The sequence below is a fragment of the Rhodofomes roseus genome, assembly GCF_022264815.1.
Source record: "Rhodofomes roseus strain CIRM-BRFM 1785 chromosome Unknown C8Q71scaffold_17, whole genome shotgun sequence".
Classification (NCBI taxonomy): domain Eukaryota; kingdom Fungi; phylum Basidiomycota; class Agaricomycetes; order Polyporales; family Fomitopsidaceae; genus Rhodofomes; species Rhodofomes roseus.
In genome coordinates this window covers 484,251-503,581 of record NW_025952973.1, presented here as the reverse complement: position 1 = coordinate 503,581, position 19,331 = coordinate 484,251, and the positions used below count along the sequence as shown (strand labels likewise).

General features: G+C 54.1%; 4 protein-coding genes and 1 non-coding gene across 5 annotated transcripts; 4 read left to right on the top strand and 1 right to left on the bottom strand.

Annotated features, from left to right (window-relative positions):
* Positions 1-368: 368 nt before the first annotated feature.
* Positions 369-2,574, top strand: C8Q71DRAFT_712436 (uncharacterized protein; the record flags this gene model as incomplete). Its single annotated transcript, XM_047920856.1, has 6 exons — positions 369-1,208; positions 1,254-1,382; positions 1,448-1,543; positions 1,601-1,675; positions 1,730-1,900; positions 1,954-2,574. The coding sequence occupies 6 exons, from the start codon at positions 369-371 to the stop codon at positions 2,572-2,574; spliced, it is 1,932 nt and encodes a 643-aa protein (XP_047776523.1).
* Positions 2,575-4,005: 1,431 nt separating this feature from the next.
* Positions 4,006-7,671, bottom strand: C8Q71DRAFT_176658 (fungal-specific transcription factor domain-containing protein). Its single transcript, XM_047916771.1, has 22 exons — positions 7,415-7,671; positions 7,254-7,349; positions 7,180-7,194; positions 7,084-7,114; positions 6,844-7,026; positions 6,689-6,789; positions 6,319-6,621; positions 6,185-6,264; positions 6,048-6,133; positions 5,802-5,981; positions 5,742-5,750; positions 5,547-5,689; positions 5,425-5,499; positions 5,335-5,364; positions 5,266-5,282; positions 5,099-5,214; positions 5,024-5,043; positions 4,905-4,963; positions 4,744-4,840; positions 4,458-4,680; positions 4,101-4,402; positions 4,006-4,052 (listed from the first exon to the last, which is right to left on the bottom strand). The coding sequence occupies exons 1-21, from the start codon at positions 7,521-7,523 to the stop codon at positions 4,249-4,251; spliced, it is 2,127 nt and encodes a 708-aa protein (XP_047776522.1). The 5' UTR covers positions 7,524-7,671; the 3' UTR covers positions 4,006-4,052; positions 4,101-4,248.
* Positions 7,672-8,894: 1,223 nt separating this feature from the next.
* C8Q71DRAFT_772635 (ubiquitin conjugating enzyme family protein) lies at positions 8,895-12,544 on the top strand. The gene is made up of 16 exons (XM_047924414.1): positions 8,895-9,011; positions 9,071-9,238; positions 9,295-9,355; positions 9,404-9,487; positions 9,535-9,788; positions 9,840-10,235; positions 10,289-10,552; positions 10,602-11,288; positions 11,343-11,458; positions 11,515-11,529; positions 11,586-11,652; positions 11,707-11,748; positions 11,799-11,876; positions 11,929-12,025; positions 12,082-12,119; positions 12,179-12,544. The coding sequence occupies exons 1-16, from the start codon at positions 8,979-8,981 to the stop codon at positions 12,437-12,439; spliced, it is 2,661 nt and encodes an 886-aa protein (XP_047776521.1). The 5' UTR covers positions 8,895-8,978; the 3' UTR covers positions 12,440-12,544.
* Positions 12,545-12,631: 87 nt separating this feature from the next.
* On the top strand, positions 12,632-14,171 carry C8Q71DRAFT_772629 (mitochondrial carrier). Its single transcript, XM_047924413.1, has 7 exons — positions 12,632-12,790; positions 12,845-12,899; positions 12,950-13,050; positions 13,105-13,565; positions 13,617-13,644; positions 13,706-13,904; positions 13,969-14,171. The coding sequence occupies exons 1-7, from the start codon at positions 12,720-12,722 to the stop codon at positions 13,984-13,986; spliced, it is 933 nt and encodes a 310-aa protein (XP_047776520.1). The 5' UTR covers positions 12,632-12,719; the 3' UTR covers positions 13,987-14,171.
* A 41-nt stretch (positions 14,172-14,212) lies between these two features.
* C8Q71DRAFT_t107 lies at positions 14,213-14,303 on the top strand. Its single transcript has one exon. It is a non-coding gene; the product is annotated as a tRNA-Tyr (tRNA).
* The last annotated feature ends 5,028 nt before the right edge of the window (positions 14,304-19,331 follow it).

The window sequence follows — 19,331 nt, the reverse complement described above, 5'->3', positions numbered from 1 at the left end:
AACATGCGGGGCATTGCCCCTACTCATAGTCAGACTAGGTGTGAACAGCCCGTGACGCCAGCCTGCTCGACTCGACTCGCCGGTCGCTTCGAGCTTGCAATTCATTGGGATAAGGAATAATAAAGAAAAAACTGCTCGCTCAAATTGTGATATCAATAAAAACCTGCAGTGTAGGTGCATTTCAAGTCAGCGGGTGCCTACGTCGCTCATCGCATGAACTAGGTCAGAGGCAAGGCCAGCAGTCAAACTACAAGACTTACCATTTTCGGAAGCGAATGAGAAATTCCACGCGACCGAGGGTTCGCGCGCCTCCGCTCGTAGCCCAAGCCTGCGCTCCCGCGCGATTATCCTTGCTGAGTCTCTTCACCATGCCGCCTGACGACCCAGAAGTCATCGATCTCACGAAGTCTAGCCCCGCACAAAACATCATCGAGTTGGATTCTGATGGCGAGATTATGAATGGTGACGCGAAGCCTTCATCTACTGCCAACGGTAAGGCAGGGAACCGGAAACGCAAGAAGCCTCGTAGGCGGAAGACGAAGGTAGTTGAGGAAGGAGAGGTCACGCAGAGCTCTGTAGAGGCGTCGAGAGAGCAGTCGCCGGAGAGAGTGAACGGAGGGGGAGCGGGTGGGGGTGGTTCGTCTGGTGCGTCCAGAGAAGCAGGCGCGAAGGCTGCCGGGGCCAAGTCTCTCTTCCATCGGCTCACGAGCCCTGGGGCCGGAAGCTCTGAGGCTCGTGACCGATATGAGCGAGATGAGGACGGTCCCAGAGAGAAGGACAAGCAGAAGAAGCGGAGGGATCGCAGGTCTCCCCCTCCCGAGCGCGACAGCAGGCGGCGTTCGCGTTCTCCAGACCGACTACGAAACCCCAGACATGTACTGCCCCAAGACGATCCGACCCGTCAGAATGGCGATTCTGTCGGCAGACGTCGTCCACGCACTCTTGACCGTTCTGGCCATGATAACAAAGCTTCGACTGGAGACAGCGTCGGCGACCTGTTCTTCGAAGATGTGGTACGCGCAGATATCCCTGCTGCGGCGAAGATACAACAGAAAGACGAGCAACCTACCGAGGATCTGCTCCTTCCCGCACACGTCTCTGTCTTCGATCAGGAAGGCGTCGATTCCGCACCGATTGTCTCGCCTCCCTCTTCTGACAGTGAGGACGAGAGTTACATCGAGTACTTGGACTACGACGATGACCGCAAGGTACGTCTGCTATCCGCGCATCATACCATTTGCTAAGTCATTCAGGCTCCGGGCATGGTACGATACTTCGAGACTGTTGAGGAAGGTGACAAGCCCGCGAAACCCAAGACTCTTGTCTGTAAGAATTGTGGCGCCGAAGGCGAACATCGAACGTATGAGTGCCCCGTAATTATTGTCAGTACATCTTTATGCCCTTGGGCTGCCTGCAGTTCCGTCGTTGACACGCTGCGTGACCGCAGTGCTTGACATGTGGTGCCCGAGATGAACACCCAACACGGAGTTGTCCCATCAGCAAGATATGTTTCAATTGTGGTATGAAGGGGCATATTAGCAAGGTCCGAGTGTCGTCCGTCTTGGTGGTCTATTTTAACTGACGGCGGAGCGCTCAATAGGCTTGTCCCAACCGCCACGCAGGGCCCAGCCGCTATGATTGCGATAGGTGTGGTTCTCGTAAACATAACACAAACGTCAGAACTACCTGCCTACCTATATGGCAATCGATCTGATGCATCTTTTGACAGGAATGCCCAACCCTTTGGCGTCTATACGACTATGTCGACGATGCGGAGCGGCAAGTCATTATACAGACCCGTAAAGAGAAGCGCAAACTTGCACTCGGTCAGGGTGGCGAGGGCTACATCGCCACCGACGAGTGGTGTTACAATTGTGGCGATTCTGGGCATTGGGGCGATGTACGTTCGTCACACTAATCCTCGTCTTTGCTGCTGTTTACCCCTCCATGCAGGAGTGTCGCGAGGTTCCGCACGTCGTTGACCGTCCCGACGAGCCCTCTGCGTTTACCATCTACAACATCCTCACCGGGCCATTCGCCGACCCCGACGCACGTCCACCCACAAAATCGAGTACTAAGCGTCCGCCGCGAAACTGGGAAGTCGCTAGCACCTTCGCCGATGGATATGGGGCCGAAATGCCCATGGACGTCGGCAAGCAAGGCCGGCGAAAGGAACGCACGAGGATGGAACGGCGTGCGCGAGAGTATGAAGACAAGCAAGACGACCCCGACGACTGGTTCGGCCGCCGGGCGAAAGGAAAAGATAAGGACAGAGAGCCACGGAACGGCGGTGGAGGGGGCAAGAAGGTCCACATCACCTTCTCGAACGCATTTGCGGACGCAATGCGTAATCGCAACGACCGGAGAGGCAACGAGCGCGAGCGACGGGCCTACGACGACGACCTTCCTGGCCCCTCTCGCGAAACGGACTCGATCAATATTCGCGGTGCTGCACGACGTGACGAGCGTGGTGATGGGCGATACGCAAGTATTCGAGCGGGGGACCGGGGTAGAAGGGATTCGGGTAGACGAGATGACCGAGGGCCACGGTATAAGGGTGGTTATGTACGCTGAAGCATTGTTCTCTACGAAGTGCAAACTGTCTTGTTCTCGAGCTTTGTACTGTATCAAACATCTGCAAGTATCTGTATAATATTTCGCGCTATCACTTCGTTCAAGAGCATGTTATGTGAATAAAGCACTCGATATTCACCACAGTGCATCTGACATCTAGACAGTCACACAAGCCGCGAAAAAATTGGGAAGTACAAGTACAATTTATCTCCCCAACACACAATCCATCCAATGCAGATGATCCATTATCCATTTGCCATGTCCTTTTACTGCCCAACTGAGCAGTGCGAGAGACGCAACAAAAAGACAAGGAAGATCCCCCGACGACACAAGCCAGTACTGCAGCGGCAAGGTCATCGCGTCCCCAGGTTGCAAGCAGAGCCTGAAGACAAGGGCGGCAAAAATTAGATAACCAATAATGGAGGCGGTGCCTCCATAATAGTGGTTAAACTATTAAGAACAGATACTACACTTGATCTAAGCCAAAAGGCCAGAGTGGTGAGGAAGCACAATGTCGCCAACGAGCTTATATACGGGCGCGCGGACGGCGCACGGACCATGCGGAGTGTTTGGCTCTTGACCGGGTGCCAAACAGCCCATCACGAACGATCGGCTACGGGGATCGGGCGATCCCACCAATGGTGATTTTCAATAGATAAACGGCGACGTTGGCTGACATCCTGACCGAGACGCACGTACGATCATACACTGTATAATCAAAAACATACTGACATTCCTATCCGACAATATTTACGAGGCAATAAATACAGTACACTGGACGAGCGAGAGCAGCAGGCAGACTAGCTACATTCTATGACGATAGTTCGGGACGGAACGTGAGGAGCAACCGTGGGGTGCGGTGCTTTTACAACAAGTACAACGATCAAAGGGCAAAATATCCGTGTGGAGCATACGCACACGCACCACAACAGCCTACCACAAGCCGAATGAGTGTGAGGTCGACGCAATGGGATTGAATCCGCAGCTGTCGGTAGGGTAATCGGGGCTCGAGAGCGTGGGGAATACTTGCGGGTTGTCCAAGCCAGTGCTTCGATACTGATATCCAGGATATGGAGGTGTGGTAATGAAACTGAGCCCAGTGTCGAGCCCGAGTAGGCGTCCCAAATTGTCGAAGCTCTCCGCGGGCTCCTTGTTAAACGAAGAGGAAGACGAGGGATGCTCCGTCATTTTCTTCACCCCGTGGCCCGCATGCTCGTCCTCGGAGAAGACCTCTTGAGCAGAGCGCTTATGTCTGATAGTCGTCGTGGACACTGGGGAGGACACTGGTGTTGGCTTCGGAAGCGAGATGACTTTGTCCAACAAGTCATGCACAGAACGCGCTACCGGCCATATTTTCTGCGGAAACAATGAGATATGCGCCGCGGCGTGCGGTCGTGGACTCACCTCGACATGCTGCAAAGTAGCTAGGGATCCATGAAGCCTTATATTCGCTTGGTGGTCGTCATGAATGATACTCACTGAACAACATGTGAGCACTCCGCAACCATACGTCCGCCACCACTTACATATCAATATATCGGTGATGCTGGACGTTCAAGGAGCTGGTAAGCCTCAAAAGACAGCAAGAAAGATATGAAAATTACCCGGAAGACAGGATATAACCCGGTAAGAACGGAGACCCGGGCTCCGGCACCTGGTTGCACAGCATAGACGCTAACAAGGCAGGCTGTCAGACGGGACTTGCATGAAGCGTTGGTACACACCTAGGGCAGACAACTGGGTCGAAGCATCCCGGCAAAGAGCAAGCGCCTTCGATCGAATACTATCAAGGCTGGAGTAGAAGTCTTTGACCAGAGGCGCTTGTACGCTGTGCATCGAAGTCAGTGCGACTACATGAGTACGTTCAAAAAGGCTATGCATACAATGAGCGATATAACAATATCACCGTCCACCAATAACGAATGTGCAACTCAAGCACGCATGCCGGTGGGAGAGTATTCAGCGCCTGAACTTGCACTTGGGCCGGTAACGTTTGCTGCCAATGGGAGAGTTGGTGTTCCAACCGCTTCGCGCGGAGCTCCAGAACAGCATCTGTCGGGCGCGAGATGGCATACAGCTGATCTATGACAGCGCCGATAATGACCGCTGACACCAGACACGATGTCAGTCTCAAATCCGGGCGGACGCCACAACAGAACTACGACATACCCAGCGCGCGCGAAGCATTGAAACACGTCAGAATAATCGAGTTTCCCACCCGACTTGACCCAAGGCCGAGATCGGTTTGAAGGTGCAAAGCATTATCCTACGTGTCATGGCGTCATACATTAGCGTAGATCCCAACGCCACACGGGACCGAACATCCTCACCTGACTAATGGCTATGGGTGGAACGTCGCAGTCTGCTGGGTCGATCATAGTTGGTCGCCCTAGTGGTAGTGGTGAAACAGGGTTAATGTGACGTCTGATGCAGACGAGACATTCCATACCCAGAAGAACGGAGAGATGTCTGTAGCAATGGAGATCAGACTATGCTTAAATAGACTAGCGTGTGGCGGACCAACCTGTCGGCGATTATGCACCCGGCCCAAACTTGCTGCCGCGCCACACGTTCCTCTTCAGAAGTGAGGCCAGAGGAGATGAGCCCCTGAGTGTCCCTATGCAGACCGAGGCCTTGGGCCTATCAGAGGTTAGTAATTACGTATCTTTTGAAACGACACTGACTGCTCACCATACGAATGGCTAGACCTTTCCTGCGAGTGAGTACGCAGTTTCAAGCCGTTAGTCAGAAGGAACTCGCCTGTGTGCATCCAACCGGCCTCCAAGCAACCTGAGCGCAGGGGTAATTTCGCGTGAATGCAACGATCATCAGAACTAAAGGAGTACATACCGATTCCAACGTTACGATAGGCGAGCAGTAGCCAGGCTTGACACAGAAATGTATGTGCTCGCCCGCGCAAGGAGGCTGTAGCCACGTGAGACAGAGGGACAATGCACGGTGTACGAACGTACATAGCAGTCTCTCGGCCTCCGCAACGTAGTCAAGACCATCCGTGAAGGTGTTGATGAATCGGTATGAGAGCGCGAACATCGATAGCAAGAGAACATCAAACGACGCCTGGTCAAGATTCGAGTGAAGGGGTACTTGAACACCACTGCAGACGAACGTCAGTATCACCAATCATACTACTGGAGGTCGCTACGAACTTGCTCAATCTGGTCGCAGCGTGTCAGTCAAGCTCGACGAGCGGAAGATCCGGCACTCACTTCTGATGATACAGCCGCAGGAACTGTCCTTTATTTACAACGGGGAACGCGGGGTACACGTGTTCAAAGAAGGCGCGTACAAGCTCATGTTGATGTTGTTCCGGAGGAAGTCGCATCGCCTTCGACGTGGGGAGCGGGCCCGCCGCTCTCTCCGCATCCGTCGATGGCCATGGACAGTCGCTGCGGTCATGATAAGTCCCCGAGCCAAGGACATAGGAATAAGTGCCGAATAGAGATCCCACATACAATGATTTTTCTTCTCCACCGCCTGTCAGGACTTTGCGACACTGGTTGAGGATTTGCAAACCACTGACCCGGTTGGCTATGCGGAGCTACATAATCAACAGTTAGCAGGGAGTAGAATGATCGATATTTCCACCTACCTGCGCGTCGCCATCGATGTAGACATCCTCCACACGAGCTGGCACCTTGAGCTCGGACTCGTCGGAGGATGTAGACTCAGCTGACCGCAAATGCGTTAGATGCTGTACTTTCAGCAACGGACGGCACGACGCACTGTCAATCTTCTCCAAGCCTTCAATATTATCCCACAGGACACGCTCCGCAGGCGAGACCGTAGGGAACGTCGTCAATGACGATAGCGAGTTCATGGGAGAGACTGCTGGAACTCTCCATGGAGAAGAAACACGGTTCGACATCAGGGGAAACGATGCACGTCTGGTTCGATGGTCCGGCGACCCATTACCCGGAGGCGGCACATCCACGGCAGCCTGAGGGAAGACCGTCCCGGGAGCTCCAGGCAGGAGGCGCTGCAGACTGTCCTGCCAGGTGCTACTGGGACTTACCAGAGCAAGGTTATCTAATGTTAGACACCGGTTAACACAGCATTCTTACCATCGCAAGTTAGAACGTAAGGAGCTGCGTACCGAAGCGTGGAGAGGCTCCATCAGCTTTGGGCGCTTCTTGGACCTCCTCGCCTGCTCCAGTCATAATGGATGCTAGGAAGTCTTCCTTCGTAGATCCAAATCTGTTATCGACACGTTCAGTGATATCACGCATGAGGTCGCCGAGCGCTACTGACGGGTGAGCGACGCGGCCCTTCGGGCCAAACGGACCAACGTCTACTCGTTGAATTATCTGTCTCGCCAGCTCATCTTGAGACAGGTCCTGGATGAGGCCTCTGGCGCGCTGATCCTCTGAACCTATAATTGTACCCAGAAGCGCTTCGACCTGGTGAAGACGGCGCTCAATTGCCAGGATGTACCTAAGAAACGTTGCATCAGCGAAAGGCCGCGCAGCGGCAAAGGGTATGGGAATGCACCCTTTGGGTGGGCCACGTTTATGACTAGGACCTGCATCGTACATCGCACATACGTCAGAGGACGGAGAGCCGAGGGGCGCTGACAATGATACTGACCGGCATAGGTGCATGCTGACGAGATGATTAGTGTTAGCAGATGCCCGGGAAGCTTCACAATGAGATTAACGCACGTAAACCTAAAGCGATGCACCCGCGGCAGGGCTTTCTGGCGGGACCGCCCTTGTCGCGCTCACATTTGCTCTTGGTGCGACGGCACTGGTCACACGCTATGTTCAAAACTGTGTAAACACGCTTTCGTAGAAGATGCTATGCGCATGAATAGATGACTTGCCCCGCGTGCTGCGTCTCCGCGAGCCCTGTTCAACACTCGGTTGCCTCTCAGAAGGAGACGGTAGTCGCTCGTCGTCGGATGGTTCGGAATACGCGGACTGGAGAGGCATGAGAAGTGTATGCCGCCGGAGGAGGGATACAGTCAATGCAGATCAACTCTTGAGGCTTTTAAGACGGTTGACTAGAGCTCGCCAGCTTCTCGGCTCTTCGCACCCATCTGCAAACTCCACAATCTCTCGATTCCCCGGGGGGCTGGTACGAGGGCTTCCATCCGAAAGTCTGGAGACCGTAACGAACGCGTGATGCACCCGCGCGGAGACCGAAAAGCCAGCGAACGAGAATTCGGAAAGTGAACATCTCCTGTGGAGTCGGACCTCGTTCGACGAACTACGGCGCGGCACGGCGGCAGTGCGACTCACCATACGAGAGCTTATCGTAGATCAGAAGTTACGCCTGACGTCACATATGAGTGCCTAGGTCAGTAGTGTACCGAGCCCGGAATGCAGCCGTACGGGGAACCAAACACGAAGCAAGCCGACCTGGTTCTGGCCCGACGCCTGGATCGCCAATTTGCTGGCGAAAGGCCAACTATGTAGCCAACCCGAGGGCGGGATTCTGGCGTGACGTAAGCGTTAGCAGCAACTTACACAGTACTGAGTACATACCAAACCCGCAAGCTACAAGTTCAATTTGCGCCATCAAATGGCCAAGGAAGCAGAAGTCTCTTGACAAGCCGCGCGCTGGGGGGCCCTCGGGAGCGACCGCTCTTGGTGGCTTAGCTTCTGCTCCTAAGTCAGATTCAAGTTTGGTCAAAGTGCAATTTCCGACAGGAACATCCGGGAAACATAGGGGATACGTGACCAGAGAAAGCATGCGTGCGTCAGCACCCACTTGCGCCACATTTAAGCTCAGAGTCGAACGTACCTTGTGTGCCCCAGATATTGCGATATCTCGCGACCTGTGCGAGGGGTGCCCCGGCTTGCGCGAATACTTGCGCGAACCCCGGCCCGGGAGGATATGTCACTCATTTAGCTCGCTTACGGACGAATCGGGATGCACCAAACCCGACGGGTCGCTTTCCCTTCCTGACCATAAAATAGCAGGTGTCTGGGCCCTGGGAGAGCGGTGTACATGCGTTCCCATTCGCCGCACCACTTGAGTGCCGCCAAAGTGACGGTCCTCGAAACTGCCAGCCATCAGCCCGGATGCAACAGCGACGGTTGCTCCGGCAGTGGGCACCGGTAAGGCAGCTGCCTCAGGTCCGGTGTCCGACGCGTGGCCACGGTGGTTGATCGTTCGTCCCAGACACGCTAGCAGCAGCAGCTCTAGTTCGAGTAGGGATTCTGAGGGACTCTGCGTTCGTCCAGACGAGCGCGAGTCTAACCCCGCGCAATCTGGAGCGCTGAGCGGCAGCGTCCTTGTGATCGGCAGACGTTGATTGCCGTATATGGATACCATGTGCCACGGCGCTACCGCCCTCTTGCCACAACCACTCCGTTCGACCGTTGCATGTAATCCGTCGAGTCCCATTCTGGCCCATCTGCACGCCGTGATACTCTCTCAATATGGATAAACAAATCCAGCAGCTTGTCGAAATGGTGAGCGGCAGCTTTGAGCAGCGTTGTCGCCAGCACGATAATTGAAATGCTGGTGAAAGGGCGCGACTGTGGCTCAGGCCCGGGCAGCTCTGCAGAAGCACAAGGATGTCATGCAGGCAGCGGAACGCATCTTCGACGGAAGCTTTGATCATCTACTCGATGCCGACGGGGATGTTACGATGGAGTCCAGTGAGACGCCGCGGCCAACGCCCAAACCAAGGATGATGGTGAGCCTTCCAACGCGTCTGCGTTTTGTACTAATTGCCCACAGCGCGTCCAATAGACACCAGACGAAGACGAAGACGCGGGAGATATGATGGGAGAGGATGACGAGGAGGATGATGGTGCGTAGCTCTTCACGGCCGTTGCATGCAGCGCTAATGTGTGCACAGGCGGCGACTTCGATTATTATGACTCGGACGACGACGTCAAGCCGGATCGAGACGGCAGCCATGCGAATGCGGATCCATATGCCGGTACGGTTGCATCTGTGTCTCCCCGTCTGTACCTGACCGCTGGATAGGGATTTTCTTCTCCAAGGACCGCCGCGAAGAAGTGATAGAAGTCGAAGAGGAGCCGGATGCAGCTCTCGTACTGGATGTAAATGAAGAAGCAACATTGATGACACAGGGTCAATGGATGAAAGGCTGTCCGGAGGGTAGCGAACAAAGCTTCTTGTTCAGCTTGTACCACGAGCTAGGCGAGGGCGAATGTCGGTGCCCCCACGGCTGCGGCGAATCAATCATTCGTCAGAAACGGGACTTCTTTCCGCTATTCGTAAGTAGTGGTCATAGCCCCCGGCTCAACGGTCACTGACATTACGTGCAGAGAACCTTTTCCACGTATGTCAAGCACCTCCAGAACATTGTTCCTCGAACCTGTGCCAAATGCAGGAAGCAATTCTGCTTCGCGTGTGGAGAGCCCGTTGACCCCAAGCAGGCGCCTTCAGCGGACCCATCTGACTGCTTGTTCCACTGCCCCAAACTCCAGGGCGTTATGCTCGGTGTGGGCCTCACGATGCTCGAGAAGATGTTTATCGACCAGACGCAGGAGTTGTCTCACTCCACGTTGAATACAAAGGGCGGGAAGAGGCGAAATGCTGATCCGATACCTGTGGTTGCGGACCCAGACGACGACGACGACGACGAGATTTACTATGCGCCGGTCACTCACGGGAAGAAAGCCAAACTTGGTACGGGATACGCTGGCGACGTGAGAGAGGATGTAGGTTCAGCCGCCTCGCCCGTTCGCCCATAGCGCTGAATAAAGGCATATAGACGTCCGGGCAGATCGAGGCGTTGGCGGCCCAGCGCGCCAAGGACGAGAAACTCGCGAAGTTGCTTGCAAACATAAGAGTCTACCTCCCTTCTGTGCGCCGGTCAGGCGGACCCAAAACTAGCGATTACCTCGTCCACCCCACTGCCCTCGCCCATCTCCGCCGGCGATTCAACTTCGTCAGCAGTCAGCTTCTCCGCAATGATTCACTTGCTGATATGTCCGACCGCTCCGTGCTCTACATTGAGTTGTTCGACTGGCTCGAGGTACGATCATTACCACATATGTCCTTAGCTCATTCTGACCGTTGTTCAGACGATATCGTGTCACGAGGCGCTAGCCAGCATGATGGCTATGCCGATCATGGTGGTCACGTCAGTCAAGACTGTCCCTTCAAAGAGGTCACCGAGGGGTAGCCCCAGAGTACGCGAGCGCACCACAATTTACGAAGGGAGCTCTGGACCTCGTGAGCTTCTCGAAGCCATTGTCATCCAGGCTCAGGCCGCGGTCAAAGGTCTCGAGGGCCCAAAGCTCAACGAGCCCGTAGCCGAGATGACAGAGGAGGAAAAGCGGATGACCAGCGACGAAAAGGGGAAGGCCAAGGATACCGGGCGCACGCAGTCGGAAGAGAACGCAAAGATGCTCAAGTTTTGCCAGCGCATAATTGATACCGCTGACGCTATCGATCGGTCTCTTGCTGAGACCAAGGGTGATGCTTTCCTGCAGCGGCTCCGCGCTAGTCTCCCCAAAATCCCTGGTAGCGCCGAACAGAGTGCAAGCGGGGTCCGGGCGGGAAATACAGAGGCGGATACGGTGAAGGCCTATGTGGAATGGGCGAACCGTGTCCGTTTCGAATATTGCGACCTGACGATCCCCATGTCGGAAGCACCAGGACAGGGTAACGACGACGAAAGTCCGCATTACAAGTTCTTCTACAATAACGAAGCGCGAATGCTCGCGAACGCTGACATACCGAAGCGATCGTTGGCCATCGCGAAGGAGGTGCGTGGGATCGTTGTCGCTGCTCCGCCAAACCTCACTGACAGCGGCATGAAGCTCGCCGTACTTACGACGAACCTGCCAGTGGACTGGAATTCTTCCATCTTCTTGCGGGTGGATGAGAGCCGCGTGGACGTTATCAAGGTCTTGATCACTGGCCCCGAAGGAACACCGTAGGTCCCGCTATTATTACCCCGTTGGTTCGCTAATTGTATCACGCATCCGGTAGGTATTACAATGGATGGTACGCAGGCCTCGATCCCTCTCAGCGGTCGCCGATCGCTGACGAGATCGTAATAGTTATCTCTTTGATGTCTTCCTCGGTCCTAGCTATAATCAGTCGCCGCCCAGCGTCAAATATATGACGGTAAGAGGAATGTATCCGCATCATCACCCCAAACCCTGACGCTACTTCGCGTAGACGAACGGGGGAAAGTTCCGTTTCAACCCAAATCTATACGCGGTTAGCTCCTTTCAGCTTCGGCCATAACTCACTCTAAATGCGTCATTCAGGACGGCAAGGTGTGCTTGTCCCTACTCGGGACATGGCAAGGCCCGGGCTGGGTTTCAGGGAAATCGACGCTCTTGCAGGTGAGTGGGGCTGCCAGAGAGAATCCCGGTGCACTCAAAATGCGCTCGCTAGGTCCTCATATCGATCCAATCCATGATTCTTTGCGAAGAACCGTACTTGAATGAACCCGGCTGGGCTCAGAGCGGTGGAACGCCTCAGTCACGCGCATGTGAGTGATATTCATAGCTTCTTAGTCATCCGTACTCTTATCGATGTCCATTGCAGATTCGGCCAATGTCCGTCGAATGGTTGTCAAGACCGCGGTATGCTTATTTGACTCTCCGACCCAAGTGATTACTTTCTGACCTTTGTTCGTGCTCAGATGTTGGGTAATTTGAAGAACCCGCCGGAACCGTTTGAGGACGTCATACGCACTCACTTCCGGCTGAAGGCCAAGTCGATCATGGCGCAACTAGATCAGTGGCTCGCCATAGATGATGGAAAGCCGATCACTGACGGTGGCTACGGTGGACTCCTCAAGAACCCTACAGGCGCAGGGAGTTCGAATGGCTTCCAGGCAGACGTGGACGAGCTGAAGCGATTGTTGACGCAGCTTCAGACAGAGGATCATGCAGCACGATAGCACAATCACGGACTTCATCTTGTAGAAATACATATATGCTCATCATTAGTTGTGTGACTCGATGCATCGGAACGATTTTCACGAGCTGACCTGCGCTGGTCAACGTGCAACGAAAGCGTGAGGCCGGAGGGCCGCCGGGAACATGTGATTGTGTACAATGGCACGACGCCACCCTCGACCGTGGCTGAACGCGTTGCTACTCTGACCACAACCACCACGACTAGGGCGACAGACGGACCGTTACAGCCTCGTTAAATACAATCCTTTACTTCCGCGCACCATGCCAAGCGATTCAACTATTCATGCCGTCGCGGGGGCCGCGGGCGGAGTTCTTGCAATGACAGCAACATAGTCTGTGTGAACGGCTACCTGTCTCGCTTCAACCCGTCTAACGTTCAACAACAGTCCCCTGATCTTCCTCTCGACGCGGGCTGCGGTCGAAGTCAAGAAGGAACACAAGGTCGGCCGCCTCGCCGTTCTGTGCATAGACATAGTTAACATGATCGACAGTCCGTGTACGAGGCGGCCTTGTCAATAATCAAGCGCGAAGGCATCCGCGGACTCTACAGCGGTCTCAACTCTAGCCTGCTTGGCATTGCAATCACAAACGGGTGAGCGTCGAGTACCGTGGACCGTTGAATTCTGACCGTAGCGCTATGCGGCAGCGTTTATTATTATTTCTATGAGCGGTCGCGCGGCATTATTCTCACCTCGAGACGAGGCGGCAAAGGACTCAGTACCCTGGAATCCGTGATGGCGGGTCTCATTGCTGGGTCGGCCACAACCATAATTAGCAATCCCATTTGGGTGGTGCAGGCGTCGCAGGCAGTCCGCTCAATGGACCAAACGTCAGACCAGACCGCACCGAAGCCAAGGAAGATGGGAATCATCGAGACCATTCAGTATATCTTGCGCAAGGATGGGATCGCCGCGCTTTGGCGAGGAATCGGGCCCGCGTTGGTCCTTGTGGTCAACCCCGTTATCCAGTATACGGTGTTCGAGCAGCTGAAGAACTTCTTGGTCCGGCGGAGGACCGCGCGGCTTAGAGCTTCCGGGGCGATGGCATCTGCTGTAGCGGCCTTGTCCGATATCGACTACTTCATCCTCGGCGCGTTGTCGAAACTCGGTGAGGCTGACAGTCGGGCATACTGCACTATGGAAATTGACTTGTCCGCAGTCGCTACTTCATCTACGTACCCCTACATGTGCGTGAATTCTACGCTATGTTTTCCTTTGACTCGCATGCGACGATAACCACTTTGATAGCGTTATCAAGAGCAGGCTCCAGGCCGGGCAGACGCATGCTCTGCGATACAAGTCCTCTCTCGATGGACTTCTCACTATTGTACGGGAAGAGGGGGTTGAAGGCCTGTACAAGGGCGTTGGAAGCAAGCTGCTGCAGAGCGTGTTGACTGCCGCTATCTTGTTCGTGTGCCAGAGGAGGATGTATGAGCTTACGAAGAAGGTGAGCCATACTTCTACTATGGCGACCATGATGGGCAATTCTGTGTTGATGGTTTACCGCCCAGGCAATCGCATTGGCGTAGTAGCTGAGGATTTGGGGTGTATACACTTAATCTCGTTGTGTATAGCATTCCAAGAGTGGATTGTGGCCAGAATTGCTGGTGTTGGCGCACATAGGACTCCATCCAAGACCACATCGTGTACCCGAATCTCCCGATATGTTGCCCTTAATTCCATTTACCAGCAATGCTGGGCGTCTAATTGAGGATCTTCGTGCGGTCATTATCACTTTTTGATTACAACTGATATCCTTCGATAGCTCAGTTGGAAGAGCGCGAGACTGTAATCGGGTGCTTTCATAATTATCTTGAGGTCGCTGGTTCGATCCCGGCTCGAAGGAACTTTTTGTTGTTGTTGACCTGGTATCCACGAGGGTGATGATCGCCTCGTGTTCGACTGTCGGCCGCGTGGTTGATGGTAAACGGTTCGTTTGAGCTGGATGTGTGTGCTGGAATATTCGGTAGCACCCAACACCAGTCCATGTATTCGAGCTACAAGGGTGAACGGCGAGTCACTCAGGCTCTTACCGTCTCATTCAACGAGCATCGCAAACCCGTAGCTTCGCCACGGGTTTACGGGGCGATTTTTTTCATTCTATGCTTCATGTTACTTTCAAGACTTCATACTTATGCAATGCCAGACCTGGGCTTCGCCTCAGGTCTGGCGGCAGTTCTTTCATTCTGTGCTTTGTGTTACTATGAAGGTTATATTCTTGGGCATTGCCGACCCGTGGCTTCGCCCTATTGCAATAAATGCTTTAGCATGCCAGCCTGTGGCTTCGCCACAGGCTGGCGGCGTACCTGGAATAGATGCTTCGGCGTGCCAGCCTGCGGCTTCGCCACAGGCTGGCAGCATACCCGTTAGTCAATGCTTTGTGTACCTACTGGAATAGATGCTCTGGCATGCCAGCCTGTGGCTCCGCCACAGGCTGGCGGCGTACCCGGTACTCAATGCTACATGTTACTCCTCTGAACTGCAGTGCGGAGGGTGCCTGAGGATGTTTCCCGTCAATATTTGTTCCCGTCCCATTATGTACCACGCCCGTTGTTGCTCGCACCCACCACGATGCTTCGGGAACCTAAAGAAATTTCCCCATGGGTTTCTCAAGCTTTTTCCCGGGGACACCTCGGGCGAGGATACATATTGGTGAGCAGAGGGCGCCCGAGAGCGGCTTTCTCGTCAATGAATCCTCCCGTTACCATGCCCGTTGTCATTCAACCACGCCCCGACGCCTCTGGACACTCAAGGAAATTTCCCGATTTTCCCGAGGGTTTTTCCCGTTCAAGGTCCGGCTCATATCGCGCGCGTCGGGGATGCCTCGGGCGGGGATCGCGTAAGCGCCGGGGAGGCGGAAGGCGCCCGAGCCGTTATGGTAGGGCTGGGGCGCACATGGAGGCCACGCGGCCAACAGCTACGTTCAAAGTTGCTGGAGCTCTGGAGCTCCAGAGGCTGGAGGCTGGAGCTCGCCCCCGGCAAACGCCGTCAACCGCGCAACAGCTCTGGCATCGCCTGAAATTCCCGCCACAGTGCGCTTAGGTAATCCCATAAGTTGTGGCGCTACCAACTGGTCTGCACAACGTCCTGGGAAGGGGTTTGTATTATATATGTCTTCAAAAAGGGGTGAGGATGGTCTGTCCGTACTTTCTCCAGAAGCCGAGACCCTCAATAATAGCAGCGGGTTCTACACACTCCCGATGACATTGGTATACCCGATTAGGCCAACGGCGCTTACCCCAGACGTACCTGCGCATTGAAAATAATCCATGCTTGATGTGCGATGCAGAGTAAATGGGACACCGTACACGTGTAAAAATAAATGCTAGATGTGTATGGAGGCCTGTTTCAAGCTGCAGGTGAAGCATGTCGTACTGTGCAGGCGAGGGTCTTGCTGCTTAGTCAGCTGCATCCCGTAATCAGACCTGCGAAGGGAAAGTGAGACGCTTGCTGTCAAAAGACCTTCGCAGATACACGAATAACTCCTAGGTGCGGTGGTATGCATAAAACCTTATGCATCTTCGTGCAGTTGTACGCAGGGAAAGGATAACTTGTCGCGGTCGAGTCACAGACGTCACGCGCGCGTGACGACGGCAGTGTGGCGGCATCAGAAGATCGGTAAATTGGAAACTACGCCCCTACGGAAATAGCCGCCGACCGTAGTCCGCGCCTGCCTAATATGGCAAGTGCACTTTTGCCCGCTGTTTCGTGGCAAAGCTCGACACTTGTGCACTGTATTCTGATGTATAGAGACCATGAACTTCCTAAAGAGTGGCTGAAAATCATCCAATCAGCGTAGGAGACTGTATGGGTCCAGTACAACACTGTGTGCATGCCGTCACAGGCTGTTGCGCGCAGAGCGCCCGCGTCACACACGTGACAGCTGCCATGACATGTCCCAAAGCGGACAGTCACAGTTCAATTTTGACTTGTCTGTCCGTTGTGCCCTCAAGCGGCCTCGTCCATCGCAGTAGTAATTGCAATAACAGGGAAATACAACCAGGGGTGAACACTGAGAATCGAGTACGGTGGTATACTTAGGGTAGCGCGAGTGTATACGGTACAGTTACGTAAGCATGTGGCGGGCCTGCCCTTTATGCATACTTACTTACCATCTCACTGAGTCACCGTTCCACCTACCGCCGCCCAAATACTAGTGGTGGTATCTGCTCGCAAATCCTCTTCATTTGCGATGCGTGCAGCAGTGAGAAATGCTGCAAGAAGGGCGGGATATACGCGTGTTGTGTGTGTGACAGGATGGTCACGTGCGCGTACGGTCCGTAGTGCGGTCCGGACCCGTAGGGGCGTACTTTCCATTTTCGATATGTCCTCGGCGGCATGCTCTGGAAACGCCTGGCGGCAAACCCCGAGAACCGTCACCAGCCGTCACCTCCAGCTCCGGGCTCCAGCTGGAGCTCCAGAGCTCCAGCAACTTTGAACGTAGCTAACGTGGGTGCCATGTGCTTTTTTCACGCCATATCGACCCCGCCGTCCCATTCTTTTATGCCAGTATGAGTTCGTCGAGCCCGATTCGCTGGTGGTCTTCGGCGTCTAAGTATCCGATCTTCAAGCTTCAAGAGTCGCCATTAACAGGGCTTGCCGTCGGTCTAATTCAATAAATCGCGGAACATTATGCACAGCATAGCGAATTCGAGATGAACTGTACAGTATGTAATAGGACAGATCGCACCGCGAGGCTCATTGGGGACCATACATGTAGGTAAGCCATTACATGGCCGTCTTCGGATCAACTGCCGCACACAGTACTGCTACTAGTATTGCACGTCCTGACGATACAGTAACAGTATATGCGACCATGCTGGCCACGGATGAGTGAAAGGACTCTAGGCTGAATTCGTGCATCATCTCAGACGTCGCGTGAGTGACACAGATAATGCCATTCAAGAACCGCGTTCCCAGAACTTGAAAGACAGGCTACGGGGACCCGCGGCGGGTCTGAGATGTTATGCGTATCACCGGGTTCAAGAAGTTCCTCCCGGACTGTGACTCAGAAATGCCGAAGCATGGGAGATGGGAAGTGGGAAGCTAGTACGGGAGCCTGAGGAATTACCGTTCTGCAATGAATCCTTTGCAATTCTGTCGATTGCTTTATCGATCAATGAGTATCCTTTTCAGGTCTTCGGTGTTTTCATTTACGCACCGAGTCGCCAGATCGGCGGCGAGCATGAGACTGATACGGGCGAGGATGATAGTGATGTTGCGGTCTCCTCGGTCTCGAGAGCAGTCCACGTCTTCATCCGCCCTTCGCCTTGGTCATGAGGTTCTCGCAACATTCGAGGACTCGAACCGCCGACGCAGACAATACGGTGGAGGGCACGGGAAGAACTTCCTACACATCTCGAACCATCAGAACAGCAGTCCGAAGTCAGTAAAGATTCCATCATCGAGTCACGAGTGTCTGTACTTCACATCTATGTCGTAAAAGTTTTCTTTGACCATATAGAGAACAAGGTATGCGTATTTGGGGATACCTATTTATTGGTTCCCGACACCAGAAGGTTCATACGACCCTGAGGAGCGACCAGGCCCATATGGGGCGACACCACTCTTGAGCGACCGTCGGCACTGAACAGCCCGAGCGAGAGCGACACCAAAGTCCAGGGCCTTCTTTGACCCTATTACCCAGAGAGGCGATTGGAGACTGGCCGCTCTACCTGCGAGGTCTATTGCTCAGTGGAGGGAATATTCATCAGAGTTAGGTACAGCACTCAATCCCCTTGGCCATATAGCAGCAGGTTATCGGTGATATGAAATTAGGATGTCGAGCAACGCGTGCATCGGTGTACCATTCTGTATGGTTTGGCATACATTCCAAGTTAATCCGAGTGACGGAGGTCTTGCAGAAATGGAAAATGGAAGGTATCATGATCGGGATGTAAAGACATGAGACACCGGATGCGGCCGCGAGCGCAACATTCACGGAAGAAATTCGATCCGCGAGTACTATGGCCGGAAGCATTCAATGTCCCACACGCAGTGTGTGAGGCCGAGGATTCAGGGAGTCCGCTCCGAGTCGTTGACCTGTATTATCGAACGAACCCAACTTGAAGATTGGTGCGCCCGTAATAACTGCTGCATACGTAGAACCTGAGATGGAACAGTGGTTGAGAAGGTTGTAGTTCACGGACGGTGCGGACAAACTAAACGTGGAAAGCTTGTGTTGGTAACTCACCATGTCACGACGTTCGAGGGTATCACTTGCTGGGAGGCGTGGAGTCGCGGCCGAGCTGGTGAGTAGTGACACGGTCACGTCACAAGCGACGACGGATTGTGGTGGTTTTATCGCGACATCTATGTCAAATCCCTGATCCTGGATGTCAGCGGGAGAGCATTGTCGAATTGTGGGGCTCCGAGTGCCTGGGGCACCGTGGCCGAGGTCCATAGTGCGCCATAACCAGCAATAACGCGCTGACAGCGCGCCTAGTAGCAGAGGATGGCCAACATAACGTTTGCTACCTGTAACGCAGCAGGTTTCCTTGGCTTCTATTCGAGTATCATCTTCCTTGCGTTCGGTCCGTAGAGCGCTGAGCGTGAGTACAGGGTCGTCAGGTCTGGCGGAAGAGTCGAACCGTGGGTGAACCTGGGGTCCGCCGGAGAGGCGGGGGCTGTCGAAAATGGAAATGTGGAAACACAGCAGCGGATAGACATTAAATTTGAACGTCGCGGCTGAATCTGCGGGCACAGTTGAGCCTGTAAACACCGCGGAGACATCAGCGGCTTCTGCTCATCGAGATTCAACAATAAGCGAAATCTGAGAAGAAAAGAACCCGAAGAAGCAATCCCAGGCCGAGAAGGGCACACACAAGAGCAAATCTTGCTCCACAATGATGGGCAAAGTTGGATCGATCGACCG

Excerpts from the sequence above, each read along its gene's own strand:
- C8Q71DRAFT_772635 (XM_047924414.1), top strand. The coding sequence starts at position 8,979 with ATGGATAAACAAATCCAGCAGCTTGTCGAAATG. Across the intron at positions 9,239-9,294 it reads CGCCCAAACCAAGGATGATG|ACACCAGACGAAGACGAAGA; the intron begins GTGAGCCTTCCA and ends CGCGTCCAATAG. Across the intron at positions 11,749-11,798 it reads TCAACCCAAATCTATACGCG|GACGGCAAGGTGTGCTTGTC; the intron begins GTTAGCTCCTTT and ends TGCGTCATTCAG.
- C8Q71DRAFT_772629 (XM_047924413.1), top strand. The coding sequence starts at position 12,720 with ATGCCAAGCGATTCAACTATTCATGCCGTCGCGGGGGCCGCGGGCGGA. Across the intron at positions 13,051-13,104 it reads GGCATTGCAATCACAAACGG|CGTTTATTATTATTTCTATG; the intron begins GTGAGCGTCGAG and ends GCTATGCGGCAG. Across the intron at positions 13,645-13,705 it reads TCATCTACGTACCCCTACAT|CGTTATCAAGAGCAGGCTCC; the intron begins GTGCGTGAATTC and ends CCACTTTGATAG.
- C8Q71DRAFT_176658 (XM_047916771.1), bottom strand. The coding sequence starts at position 7,523 with ATGCCTCTCCAGTCCGCGTATTCCGAACCATCCGACGACGAGCGACTA. Across the intron at positions 4,841-4,904 it reads CACCCATAGCCATTAGTCAG|GATAATGCTTTGCACCTTCA; the intron begins GTGAGGATGTTC and ends CATGACACGTAG. Across the intron at positions 4,681-4,743 it reads CAATGCTTCGCGCGCGCTGG|CGGTCATTATCGGCGCTGTC; the intron begins GTATGTCGTAGT and ends GTCTGGTGTCAG.